Here is a 14,864-nt window from a genome sequence, read left to right on the forward strand (position 1 = left end):
TTCTTCTGTGAGTGTCAGTCTGTGCAGATTTGTGGTTATATAGTAGCTGCTGTGCAGTGATTGGACCTTAAGCATCATGTGTATTTACCTGTGAGGGAGGGTGGGGATCCCACTGGGGTGGAGGGATTGGAAGAGAAGCTGTTGTTCGTGTGATCAGGAGAATAGATCTGTAAAAATTTTAAAAAATCCAGTACAACAATGAGAGTTGCAAGAATACAGGATAGAGTTAAAGTAGTATTACACATCTAGAATGGCTTGAAAACACTTGAACAGAACTGGGAGGAAAAGCATTATAAAATGTGTGTGCATGAAAGTGTGTGTGTGTGCGCGTGTGTGCTGTACTTACCGATGCGAGTGCTTTCCCTAAGGCATCTCCTGTCTGAGAGCTGCTGGCTGCTGCGCTCTGTGCTCGGTTAGCTGTGACACACACACACACACACACACACACACACACACACACACACACACACACACACACACACACACACACACAGGGGAAAAGAGGGATGTATTCTTGTAAATAAGGATGTTGTTAACTACATATTTAATTATTCAGCCCATCCGTTCCACACGTAAACCTTAAAAACATGTTCATTAGAACTGGAAATTACACCTCAAAAATCGCATTTTGTAAACCTCCAAGAAATGCAAGTCCCACACTTTCATTAATAATATTCTATCTTTTTTCAAGGAATCCTTTCCATGTTTTTGGGTCGTTAATACATTGACTTCCTCCTTAGCGCTCTTACATCAAAGGTTAGCACCGTCCAGGCAGTTCAAGGCAACTGCTGAGCCACTGCTGAAATGCATTTGCTGCAATAAATGAAGGAATGAATGGATCCTTTTTTAAATGAAGAGAATCAAAAGCAGACTTTAATAGTAGCAAACATTCAATACTACCATGCATTCACATTTTAAAAGTGTGACGCCATGAGTTTGTGGGGAAATGCTGGACTTTAAATGCAACTAAATCTGTTTCACACACTTGAAGAGCACTGAGGCCAGAGAGGAAGGAAGTGACCTCACAAGACCAGATGAGCACCCACACAAACACACGCAGGCACACACACACACATATACTGAGGCATAAGACTGACATGCTCACAGCACATCTCTCCTGATAGCAGATCCCAGATGGAAAGTTTACGCTCGCACACACAAGTTAGACACACACACAAAGACACACAAACAGGCGTGCGCGCAGCAAAAACACATCCTTTCACGGCAAATGAATCCATTACAGAGATTGGCAGCAGTGGACTTCTTTAAGCTGCTAGAAAGAAAAGAGAGAGAGACAGGTAGACAGAACGAGAGACGGGGAAGCAGCATATGTTTTGGGGTTAAAGCCTCATGTCTCACTCATGCCACACCACTGGCCTAGTAAACCATCCAAGGGATTACTGTTTAACACACACACACACACACACACACACACACACACACACACACACACACACACACACACACACACACACACACACACAGATCCTCACTTGATGCATAATTCAAAACATATGCAGGAGAAAATCTTTTTCATAAACGAGAGCTTATAGCCACAAAGCAGGAGAGCATAGAGAGGATAAAACTTTTTTTTTTTTTTTTTTTAGGTTTTGGGGGTTTTTTTTGTCCGTCACCTCTTCAAAGAAAGAGAACAAAAAATGAATTAATTTTATAAACGAAATTATTAGTAAATCACTATTTAGTTTTTTACTTTTGTTTTTTGTGTGTCACCTCTTCAAAAACAGAGAAAAAAAATACTAATTTATTTTATAAACCAATCTAATAGTAAATTTTTTTACTTTTGTTTTTGTATCTCCAGTTCTTTGCTGTAAATCAGCTAAAATTGTTCATGCTAATTGTTTACAGTGCATAATACTTAAGGTATCTGCCAATATGATAGGTACTACATGGACTCAACAGAGGGCGGATGTATGGGGCTGATCTACTCTATTCAGTTGCATGATTTTATGTGTTTACTATGCTACGCTGTTTACTATACTATGCTAGCAGCAGTGCAAGGACTGTTAAATGGATAGCTAGCATAGCCTGAAGAAAGCTAACAGCTTAGGGTGAGTATTTACAGCTACACCAACAAATTCAGTTTTTTCTTTTCTTTCTCTGACTTAACTGCTCCCTTTATCTTTTACATTTGTTATGTTTACCAGCAAAATTGGATACATGGAAGAGAATGGATAGCTATAACTTTATTACACTTGCAGTGCAGCAAGTTTTAATGCATTGTATAAACTAGCAAACTCTCACACCTTAGGTCAATAAACACTAAGAAAATCGTAATGACTTTTTCTTAATTGTGATTAAACAAAAGGTTTCACAGACTTTAATTTGAGTAAGTAAGTTTACATACTCTCTGTGTTTCATACAGGCAGGTTTTAAACATTTAGTGGCTAATTCGATTAAAGTGGATTGATAACCAGCGGCTGCTCAGATTAAATATTTGCCCTGACTGTTAAAATAAGCAGTGTAACAAACGTGAATAGTACGTGCACAAAGTTTTTTGTTTCCAACAAATAGCACATCTATTGACATAATGCTGGTATTAAGTGTCTTCTAGAGCCCTGTAAGTTTTATTCACAGATAGTGACTACCCAGGTGTCCACTATTTCTATCTGGTACCTCGAATGACAAACATTGGCTTTACAGATCGCTGTAATACTACGTTACATAGCATGCTGCAACATAGAAAATATATTTTTTCAATTTTTATAATGGAATATAGTAAAATATAGGATATTTAATTTTCCAGTTTCCCAGGGTCAAACTAAACCAAAGATCATCCTTTATTTACTGGACTTAAAAGGCAATCAATCATTCATTTTTAAGATCTGTGTCTCTTGCACTTGTAAAATCTCAGCTTTTAAGCCAGAGTTCAGGTGTGAGGTTTGATTTGATGGAAATATAATACACTGATCCTACAGATAGATACAGGTGAGGTAAATTCTGTCACTAAGGACATTCCTCTTAGGAACATTGCTTGTTATTGGTATTAATTACAACCGACATGACACTTTCATGTCCACAGCTCATGTTCTATATAAAGTCAATGTGCATATTTAGTTGTACAAAAGCAGTCTGAGGCAGAAAATCACCTATAAACACCCAGCGTCTGTGTTTAAGAGTTTGTGAGTTCACGTTTATCATATGTTTACATTTAAATAACAGCAGCATGCTTTTTATTAGGTTCATCTTGTGTTTACACTTATCTGCTCGAACTGTGTCTGTGTGAGATGAGGAATGTTGGAGATGTCTTTCCATGAAAACAAACTTTCAATCTGTTTCTTATTGCTGTTCTATTTGTTCTACGGGACTCAAAGTAAGGGGTCCATATGGTATGCTGTGTGTATGTGTGTGTTTGTGTGCATGCAGTGGTGTGTTACGGTGATGTCAAGGTCAAGCCAAAATGAAGTCCAAGTGTGCTTCTCAGTTTGACTATATTCTGTTTCTGACTCTAACAAAAAAGTTAAAATCATCTGTGTCTAATCACAGCACGGAGAGTTGTAACTGATTATGTGGCTATAAACAAAACCCCGCTAATAGGGAAGAACTGTTAACCTCATTTCTTAAGTAGTAACTCTAGGTGTTTTTCCATGTAGTGCATAAAAAACAAAATTTTAAAATATCACAAAACTGTTTGGTCTTATATGGAGAATCTTGTATATCGTATTCGTTATGTGACAAAGTTCATTGGAAACACATTTAGGTAGCATCCACGTTAAAACACTTATTTTAAAAGTGTTTTAAAATCTCTGTCTAAGCAGAACCTATTCAGAAATAATTTCTGTCTCTGCTAACACACTTGTTACACATTATCTGGACTTTTCCCGTACAGTAGGCATGTGTGCACCTGTGCAAAGAGGAAGCATCGGGCCTAAAAGAGTAGAAAAAACTACAGAGGGAGAAAAACAGTGAAACAAAGACCATCCATCTTCCTCCACTTATCCAATGCAAGGCTGCAGCGGTGCTCTATTATTTTGGTTTACTTGTGAGTGAGACAGTCATATGTTTAAAATGAAATTGCGTAGTTGTGGATGGACCTTTGGTGAAGATTCACGCTGCTTCAGTGATTGATGATGGGCATGTGGGGAGCATCTTTGCTGGTGCAAACATCACAGCAGCAATAAACAATCACTCACAAGGCAGCCTAACTGAGTTTAGATTAGCAATTAGCATAAGACAAGTAAGCTGCCTGTGCTAGACTTTTTTCTTATACAACAGGCTGATGACTCCCTGTAATGACCAACTCCTCCTGTATTTTGATAGCCGAATGCACAATTACCTCCCTCTCTCAGGATATTATCATAACATGATTTGATTGGCTAGTTGCAGCACTGGAGGATTTAAATAAATGTGATTCGATTTGCTGGCGCCTGCTTTGATATTTGAACTTGCCTTAACTTTTTAGCACAAGCAGCTTGAGCAAAGAAAAGAAAAGCAATGGATCCACAATTCAGCTCAGCAACACATCACATCAAACCATCTGAAGTAAATGAGAGGATTGGAACCTGAAATGGGTACATGTGACTCCTCCCTAAGCACGAGGAGGACCCCCAGATTTATTTTTGGGTTCCTGCTGACCACCACTGTACAAGGCAGTTTATTTATTTATCCATACACACAGAAACAAAACTGCATTCCAAACCTGAAATAGTCAGTTTGTTAATGCACATAAAATGACCTCGGCGCACTTTAGAAACTGATTAATATTTAGTGATGTTTTACGCAAAACAAGCCCCAAATTAACCAGTACCGATGTGTGGGGGTGTCTCCTGGCTAAAGGATGAAGGGCTTGCCATAACCGATGCTGCAAATTTTTGTGATACAATAATAATTACAGTTTTGTAATTGTTTAAATTATTTAGTAATATGAATAAAAGTATTTAAATTCTATATAAACAAATAAACAAAAAAAATGTTGTGGGCTTAAAGGATGAATTTGCAAAAAACAGAGTACATGTTTGAAAGCATTTAGTGCCCCCAAATCATCACTCCAAAATAACAACAATGAAGAAAAAGATTCATAATTTTAATGCAACCAAAACAGTTACATTAACAATTTAACTTCTACACACAGCAGAGCTTTTACTTTTGTTTTTAAGAAAGTCCCAATTTAAAAGTCCCGTTCTTTAGGTCAGTCCAGATTTCAAACTTCAAGTCTCTGAGGTCATGTTGTTTTTTTTTTTAAGTCTTTAGTCAACTCAGGAAGTCTTAGAGTCAAGTCCAAGTCAGATCTGAAGTCTGAAGTCTACAGCTCTGAAACCCACAAGCAACAAATATTTATGGACTTTTATATGAACTATATCCTGTTAGGTTTACGATGTTGCTGTTAACGTGAACACTCTCTTAGTTATACTGTATGTGTAAAAAACCTAACAGCTCCTAGATAGCACTAAACACAAAGTGCATGCACAAATTTCATTAGTGTACACAATTTATCTACAATGTGCTAAAACATTCTGCTAAACAGGAAAAAACAAAAATATTGAACCTCATTGTGGTACTAGAGGAAAGTCAGAGGACTAATCGGCACACTGTCAGTAGGTTTCGTCCTCTGACAACCATGAATATCTTTGGATGAAACTGGACGGCATTCATTTAATTCCTACACTGCGAGCAAGGTTGAAGACAGGCATGGATCTAATGAACGGAGAATCATTCATTAGATCAAGAGATTTGGAATATCACAATCACTATGGGAAAGGATGCTTATTCCCATCAGCTAACGGTGTTTGCTGTGTTGATCAACAAGCAGCAGTGTTGGATAATGTCTTTACGGATCAAAGCTCGTAAAATTAAAGATTTTGAAATGTTCACTGAGTGATCAGGAGACGTGACTGCCTTCAAGTATTATTTAATGCTAACAGTGACCTTGTAATTTCTTTACACAGGCATCTTACCCATGATGCTGTCTGTTCCGTTGGTAGGGGCAGTGCAAGAGGCGGTGCTGTAGTGATTTGCCCCGCCCCCACCACCTCCCCCTCTGTGGAAGCTGGACATGGGAGGAAGGCTGGAGTTGATATCTGCAGACGAGTGAGACGGGTAGCTCTGCGAAGAGATGGATGGAAAAAAATGAACCTTTAATATGAAAACTGCTACGAAACAGGAAAGATTACATTAGAATAAAATAAAAAACAGAAGGAAGTGGTTACAAACATGAAGCCTGCGCTCTGGATAATTACAGCACTAGAACTGAAATAAAAGAATTACTATCTAATGACACTTGACAGTTTTATGGCTTCACATATGTGTAGAATTTATTAATCTTTCTCATGTGTCCAGATCTGCAAATGTGCACTTCCAGTAAAGCACAATATAGCCAACTAACAATAACTGGAAAAAACCAGCATGTTGAATTCATTCTGCAGAGAGCCAGCAGTCTTTAATATATTAATCACTACTGATAGATTTATTTCATTAATGGATTTTGTTGATTATAAATCTATGACTAACGGGATTGTAACCATAATTGTAATTTTGGTCATTATAGTTTCAGTTACAGTGGCTTTAAGTTTTTGTTCCATGTAGTTTTCTGTATAAATGTCCAAGAGCCACCATCCAGATGCCAACTAATGACTCAATATTTCCTTTATTTCCGTGTTCACCAAAGACATGCAAGCTTGAATGAATCTTTTTCAAGGTTGTCTTATTTCATTTGAATCTACCAGTTGAATTTAATTTTCCTGCAGAATGTAGGTAGTAGAATAAAAATCTACATTCCAGGATTGCTTACTGGATTTAGCTGTTAGCTGGATGGCCCCACTGTGCAATGCAGCTTCAGAAAACAAAATCAGTAAAGAAGCACATTCTCCATGTTGTGTCCATGTTCGGACACCGTGTGACGGACAGTTCTGCTCACCAGTCTGTCGTGAGGGTGAATCCCGCAGTAGGAGGAGCTCTGAGCAGCGCCGTGGGCTGAATTCCCACCACCTAGCATGCTGCCGTGGTAACCTTGCTGGCTCATACTGCTGCTACTGCTGCTCCAGGGATCGCCGCTATGGTGACCATCTGATAAAGGCGATACAGAAAGGAAGATAAGGAAGTTAGAAAAATGTATTTTGTTTTGTTCTTTTTACAAAACCTTAAGACAGAAGTTTTAAACAGTTTTAAAAACAAAAATACTTTTATTGTGAAAGCTGCATGCTTTTTTCCTTGTACCTAAGGGCTTTTGTGCAAGACCTACAAATGCACCACTAAAAAAAAAGTCATAAAATAACATTCTCCCACTAACTTTCTCTATCTATGCCATTACAGGAGTGTCTTCAAAGGTGCCTATGCGCTGGTTCTTCTAATTCTCCAATCAGCTACTACAGCTCCAGATTTATAGACACTAATCTTCTGCCAGATCGTAGACTCAGTTAATATCACTCTAGTTTGAGCATTTCAGTAAATTTTTTGCTATAATCTTTCCATCTGAGTGCTGTCTCAGTTTCCCCTCAACTGATATTATTCATTCTTAGGATCCATTTGCCCCTCAGCTTTCCACACCACTAGCCTCAACTGGCTTCAACTATCTGCCAGTGACCTCCCAACTACTCCTGGTTCCTGGCTTCCTTCTGCTCATCATAAATAATACCAGAAAGACATTCTAGCCTCAACCTCCACAGACAATCTGACCACCCACCCACACAGCCTTTAACCTTATTCTCTTTGGTGCAAGTAACCGTGTAAAAAAACTTAATATTGCAACTGGATTTTCAGTTCAACTATGGACCAGAGGAAGTTTGAATCGACTGAGGGCTTCCAGTTACTGGGGCCGCAGAGGCCCAGAGGTGCACAAGGGGATCAACCTCAAGGGAAGACTGGCCAAGTGTAAGTCAATTTAGGTTTGAAGCTTCTTTTGTTTTTAATGGGAAAACTTTTTATTTTTAAATTGCAGCTTGTCTAGAAGACCTAAACATGGGAATGAGAGAAGTACCACACACTTTCTGATATTTGAAAGGATCTTATAATCAGAGACATTGATTTCACGGAGAGTAAAGTTACATTTTTCATGCTACTGAACTAACGTGTCTATTTTACCAATTTATTATCTTGTTTTGAGGTCATCAGCTGCTGCTGCCATTATTCACGTGTTTGACTGTAAAAGTGAAAAAGTGATTGCATGATTTAGATATTTTTTCCCCACTACAGTAAAACAAAATTTCAATTGATCAAATAAATTGATATATATTAATGAACTTTAGGGGAGGTACATGTGATGTGCAGGTTTCTGACAAGGTAATCTCCTGTGTAAGAAAACAAGGTGAAAACACAGTGAGGTTTCTCTCTGCTGTCAAACCTTCCAGACACTCAACAGTGTCTACATGCAGTTCAGCAATCTGACCCACTTTGTGCACTAACCTGATTTCAGAAAACATTCACATAAATGGGACACCTGGTCTCCTTCCTCACATTAAGAATTTAAGAATAACCCGGTTAACACGGATGTGTGCAGGACAAATCTGATTTCTGGGACCATGTCCACCTTGTGAAATTAGCTGAGAGTGTATGTACTGTATTCACATGACAGACACCCAGCAGAGAGAAAAGAGGAGAGTCGGGGGGGAAATGAGAATTGTCAAAGCATTTTCCATCTATAGTTGAAAAGCAGACAAATTTGTTTAATCAAAACAGGACCAAACACTCTAAAAGGAGGGGCATAACGCAGAAATAATGGCCTGTATTTTTAAACCAGTCTCTTCAAAGAGATACTAAAGTAGACCTGTTATTCTTTTATTTATTTTCTCTGCTACAGAAGTGTATGCGCATATTATACATGGCCAGAGTTTCAGATAACGAGGTCAGTGTATGTATAAGTAATCCCTGGGAGCCAGAGCACAGGCTTCAGACTGCTCCAAATGATCTTTTTCAGAGTTTTTTTCTATTCTTGGCTCTGAATGATGTAATAAAAGTGGCTAACTATAATATATTCATCTTAGGCATAGCTCTGGCTGTGAGCACACCTGCTGTTCAGAACTTTTGCTTACACCGCGGAGACATTCACAAGAAAGTGTGCTTAAAGAGTTAGTCTTAAAAGAAGTGGGGTGTTAAAACAGCTGGTTTCACACAGGATGAGCTGAGGTGCTGTGTTAAGCCCAAGTAAAAGTTTTTTTTTAAAAATTTTGAATCATTAAAAACTACTCTAACAGAGCCAGTAGTGTTAGTTATCCAATCAATGACAAGCACCTGCACCTTATATTATACTGTAGTATATCTACATGACTCACTTGTTTGTTGGGCTAGTGTTCCATAAAATCAAAGCGATTAAATGGAGCCAATGTTCCAGGTGAACCAAACCAACCAACCAACCACCTGCAGAAGCTGCTGATCCAACCTGTGTCAACACTAAATTGCTTGGACATGTGAAAATCGCAGACTTTGCCAAGACAATTCATGTTTTAATTTAAAAGGTCACAAACGAAATGTTTGCACAAAGTCATATCAGTGGCTACAACCTAATCCATGAAAGTTTCCAGCCTGTATTTATTATGGAGTTGAGTCTTTGACCTTTAAGTTGTCCAGTGTATTTTTAGAGAATTTAAAATGAGTATTTTTTTTAATTGCACTATTCGGTTCTATAAATCATAACATTACTTGTCCTCACACTGCAACTGGAATCCTAATAGAAATATGTACAGTGTCGTTGTTTGATATTCCGTCCGCGTTTGAGACCAGAGTGACCAAAGAGTAGATAGACACATGAGCTAAAATTAAAATGAAGAGCACAGCTACCCTTGCAACTGCAAGTAAGTTAGCAAACAGCATCAGTGATGTTGACATCACCGATGTGTGCTGCAAACTATGAAGACCTCCTCTGGGTGGCTGTGATAATAAATAACTAAATGTATGACTCAGTTCTTTGGCTGATTTTGGTGAGAACAACTTCCAGTTCAGGGAGCCTTCGGCTCATTTTGTCAACTATCCAGTATCCACAGTGAGCTTGGGAATGTGGTGGTGGGAGGTTTGACGAAGGACAGACCTTGTGTATGTGTGTGTGAATGTGATTACCTGGCATAAAGAAAGAGCTTGGGAAGCCAGCACTGGGAGGTTTGGAGGAGGGATAACCCGGTGAGTCCCTGTTGTAGTCGGCTGTGCTGGCAGACGGAGCGTACACCTGCAACAAACACAGAAACACACGACGTCAGGCAAAAATCAAACCTTCCATTCTCTCATTTTTCCTCACCGAGGCTCAGCAGGAGTTAGTCTCAGACATCATTTCCAGGAGGTTGTAACAGATGACTGACACTTCCCTCCTTCACTAAAACATCACCCTGGAATATCTGATTGAATGAACACAGCTTCCTGGGCTGCTGTGGGTCTTTGGCTGTGATTGTTAAACTGGGGGAAAAAATATGGAAGCTGTTCTGGAAACTTTGTGTAAATTACATGAATATTGGTTTCTGAACAATACAGGTCTGTTTTAGGTTTGCTTTGTGCAGGATTCATTAAAAAAACATGTAACACATTATATATAGATTTCATATTGTATGCATCCAAAATATAAAATAGGATATGTTTTCCATTCATCATGTTATCATTATGCTAGAAAAAGAGCATAATTTAAAACTTTTTTCTTTTTCAAGTTCTTGATCATTTTGAATCAGCATTTTCTTTCAGACTAAGGAAAGACACATTCAGGTGTTCATTTTATTATTGAATTAAGTTTTAATTAGATAATACCTCTGTTGGATTGCTTAACCTATAATTTAAGACAACTTGTAGCATAAAACAAACAAAAAAGATGATAACTGATAATTGTTCCAATGTTTCAAATCAATTACAGAAGAAGTATGATCGAGGTATGATCTTATTTTTAAACCAGTAAACCAGGTTAATTTTATCATTCATAGCTTTGAAGCCATATTTTTTAAAATGTATTTTTTTTATTATACTATGAACCAGAAAACTCCAATCTTTTAATTTAAACTAATTTTCTAGATTATGATTTTTTATTCATTTATTTATTTTACACAGGGTTTTAGTCATATGTCATTCAGAACCACATTTATAGAATATTTTATTCCTTTTTTGGAATGTTAATGGCATTTTCTAACTTGTGAAGCTCAACAAGACTTTAAAAACTTTATTAAAAACTTAACAAAGCAACAAAACTAAAGAATTTGAACACAGACTTCTCTTTATCTAATGGTTAGATTTATAGTAGTATAGTAAGGATACCAATTGGCACATATTTAGAAAGCAAAAACAAAATAATTGTTATTTACCCTAATTTAAAAATAATAATTTTAATGTAAGTAATCAACTGCAGAAGTTTTATGGTTATATTATTTACATTTTTTTTTTAATATTCTGACTTTAAGATCTGTCAATCAATACCTTAAAACTATAGTGTCAATGATGTCAACTAGCTGCAGAGTCCAACACAGATTTTCAGTCAGTTATCCTCTTAAACAACCAAATCAGTGGTTTTCTGTCCGTCTCCTCTCAGAGGGAGAGGAGCAGCAGTAGCAGCAGTCATGCAGCAAACATGCAGCAGCATGAGAGACTGCAAGTACAACCGGCAGCCTGTCATCACTCAAACAGGTGACGCTCTTCCTCAGCAACATAGCGTCTGAGTTTGGTCATACTATCAGCTGGGGGTCCCCACAGCATGCCTTTGTGTGTGTGCGCGCGCGCGTGTGTGTGTGCATAGCGTGCGAACACTCAGCCATTACGCTAGCTCGCGCTGCATGACGCAAAAACTGGAACAGCTGTTGAAAACAATCTTCTCCGTTTCTGTCTTTCTCTCGTTGATTCCCATTAAAATGAAAAACCTCACTCCACAGCTACACCTAATCTACCTCGATCCCCAACCAAAGACATGGGTTGCTTTGTTAACTTTAGAGTATTTGCATATGGATGGAGCACAGATGTGGTAAAAACCAAATGTGATGATAAAACACAGAAGGAATAAAAAGAGAGAGATGAAACAAAAACACTTGGGGGCATTATAAAAACACATCATCTCACTTCCCACACTCCCCGAGAGAAATTATTAAAAACAGAAAACAGATTAAAACAGTTTCTTTTAAACAAAAACCTCATGATTTTTTTCTCTCACGTCACTGAAGGATTGCTAGTTTGGGAAAGCTTCTTATTTCTTCTACCTAGTCCATCCTAGATCCTCTGCACTCCTGCAGGTGAACGGTCTTTGCGGAGAACCAAGAAACTAACAAATGGGTCAAATTTTTGCAACGCCTACCCAACTGAGGAGAGAAAGAGGCTTCCCCGCGTTTCCCTGTTTTGATTAATCTCTGTACATACAAGTGAGCGTCTCTGGTTCTCAGGGATGAGTTGAGGTCGAGATGGCCTTGCAGCAGGTTAATCAAAAACACAAACTGGGGGTATTTGTCTCATTTCATCCACGATGTGGACTTTGTGTTTCAAAACATCAGCTACGCTCAACGTGTTTTGACCTTTGTGGTTTGAAGTGTACTTCTTTTCCTTCTGATTTGATCCAACATCGCAGCTAAGGCTGGAGTCATACTTCTCTGGGGTTCATGGGAGTGTTTGTAGTTCATTGTTTGGAGTACATTTTCATCTCCCTGAGGAACCTGTATCCTTACAGAAGTCGAAACAACCACTCAGACTGCTCAAGTCTTTGAGGCGTGTGTTTATGCAAGCTTCTCCCTGGGCCTGTGGGACTTCTGTTTACCCAGAATATCTCCTTTACACAGGTCTTTGGAGACCCTGTATCAGAGAAACATCATTTCAGCTGAGCGTATAAGACAATGAGAAATGTTTCGTGAGGTGTTATAGTTGCATACATTCTGCATAGTATAATGCTTAATGGCAGCACATCAGGATTTTGAGGGCACAGTTATTCTTTATTTTTGGTTTATTGGTTCTCGATTGATCAATACACCTGCAGTTGTTTTGCCCACCAGGTATAAATACAAGCTCTTAAATTTAGTCCACTTACTTCCGCTGAGTTTTATTAATTGAATTGGAAAGGTTGCCCAGTAGCATGACATCCAGTCGCACTCACATTCACACCTGTGGTCAATTTAGAATGACCAGTTTACCTAACCCCACTATTGCATGTGGATGGGGAATCTACGTCATATCTTACAACGTAACCATAAACCCTTTTTAACGATACGCTGATAACCTGATGTGCGCCTCTCTAGAAATGCAACTACACTTCGAGTCACCGCATCCTGCAATGACTGAATAGTTTCGAAATGATTGATTTTTTAATTGATTAATAATAAAGTGATTTTACTGAAAGTGATTGATATTTAATCCCAAAGAAATTTAGAGAGAAATTTTAAAAAAAGTTTGTCTCAAGCTTTGCTGCTCTGAGACTTTATGAGTCTGAACTTGTCAGCTAAAGTGGCTACAGTGTTAAGTAATAATAATAATAATAATGGATTGCATTTATATAGCGCTTTTCAAGGCACCCAAAGCACTTTACAATGCCACTATTCATTCACTCTCACATTCACACACTGGTGGATGAAAGCCACAGTTGTAGCCACAGCTGCCCTGGGGCAGACTGACAGAAGCGAGGCTGCCATATCGCGCCATCGGCCCCTCTGGCCAACACCAGTAGGCGGTAGGGTAAAGTGTCTTGCCCAAGGACACAACGACCAGGACAGAGAGCACGGGGATCGAACCGGCAACCTTCCGGTTACAGAACCCCGTGAGCCACCGTCGACCTAAAACTATGTGAAATGTGATTGGTGTAAAAGTAAAAACAAAGTAAACGTTTTTAACTTCATGAAAGAAAATAGTTACAAAAAGACTGCAACACAGCGATGAACGGCATGACAGTCAGGATGTCAGAAGAGCACTGGGAACTGTGGGAATCGAATGCTGGGGTCAGGAAACACCCACCCATGAATAACCACACACACACGCACACACACACACTAAGAAACTTCCAAATACACAAGCTCAAGCACACAGATAGAAGCTGCTAAGTCAGCTAGGAGAGGTCTGTACCTTCCCACAATGCACCTTGCACGACTTTAAGCACCCAAATCCCCCAGTCCACACATACACAAAGACACACACACACACACCCACGGAATCTGTGGATGTCATTAGAGCTAAACTAAAATCCCCTTAAACTTCCTCTTCCTCCTCCTCTTCCCCTCTGAGAACAGAGTATGTGCTCTAATCATAAAACCACATTTATTGACCCAAAGCCTGTGCAAGAACACACACACACATACACAAACAGAAACACACACTCAAACACGCATGCTTGTGTCATTCCTGCTGAAAATATTCAGATTTATGTCTCATGCGGTGCAGGCATATTTTCCCATTGAATGCTGCTGTTAGACTGGTGACGAAAGAATGTGATTTGTACTGTATGTCTGTGTGTGTGTTAGAGACAGACAGCAACAGGTGCAGAGTGCGTTGAAGTCTGAAGAATGCAGAGGGACACAATAACAACCTCACTTCCAGCAGTCACACACACACAGACACACACACAGAAGCATCAGTATTCCCACAGTTAACCAGCAGACCTTGAGCCAATGAGAGAAAGCCTCAACTGTTTTGTAATTTTACTGACCACAAACCACAGAAAATAATGCCAACCACAACAAAAACAGTTTGCATCCCATCAATAACCTTCATTTGGAGCTTTTTTTAAACCACTATTATGTAAACTGGGGGATATTCCCACAATGCATTGTTCTATGTCAAATACTTATTCTGCTCCAGTAGAAGCAGGTATGGAAAATAACTGTTGTGCTTTGGTATAAAGTAGAAACCAGTCACCCTGGGCTCTGTGTAAGAGAAAGAGAAACACTACAAAATCAATTATCTGGACCACAATAGAAAAAAAATGGAAATGGTTCAAAGTTTGCTGTGGCACGACAAAAAAGAACTATTTAGGAAACCTGCTGACAGTC

The 14,864-nt window shown here is 38.8% G+C and overlaps 1 protein-coding gene across 12 annotated transcripts in view; it reads right to left on the minus strand.

The window, feature by feature from the left end:
- The window catches only part of LOC120747519 (transcription factor 4-like), a 241,178-nt gene that overhangs the window by 36,584 nt on the left and 189,730 nt on the right, over window positions 1-14,864 (minus strand). For all 12 annotated transcript variants that reach the window (XM_040053458.1, XM_040053457.1, XM_040053455.1 and 9 more), the window contains 5 exons: window positions 10,003-10,108; window positions 6,872-7,020; window positions 5,913-6,060; window positions 347-417; window positions 89-167 (listed from right to left, as the gene is read on the minus strand). In XM_040053458.1, the coding sequence (XP_039909392.1) occupies window positions 89-167; window positions 347-417; window positions 5,913-6,060; window positions 6,872-7,020; window positions 10,003-10,108 (553 nt within the window). The remainder of the gene's footprint in view (window positions 1-88; window positions 168-346; window positions 418-5,912; window positions 6,061-6,871; window positions 7,021-10,002; window positions 10,109-14,864) is intronic.

Source organism: Simochromis diagramma, unplaced genomic scaffold, assembly GCF_900408965.1.
Source record: "Simochromis diagramma unplaced genomic scaffold, fSimDia1.1 OVJJ01000596.1, whole genome shotgun sequence".
Classification (NCBI taxonomy): Eukaryota; Metazoa; Chordata; class Actinopteri; order Cichliformes; family Cichlidae; genus Simochromis; species Simochromis diagramma.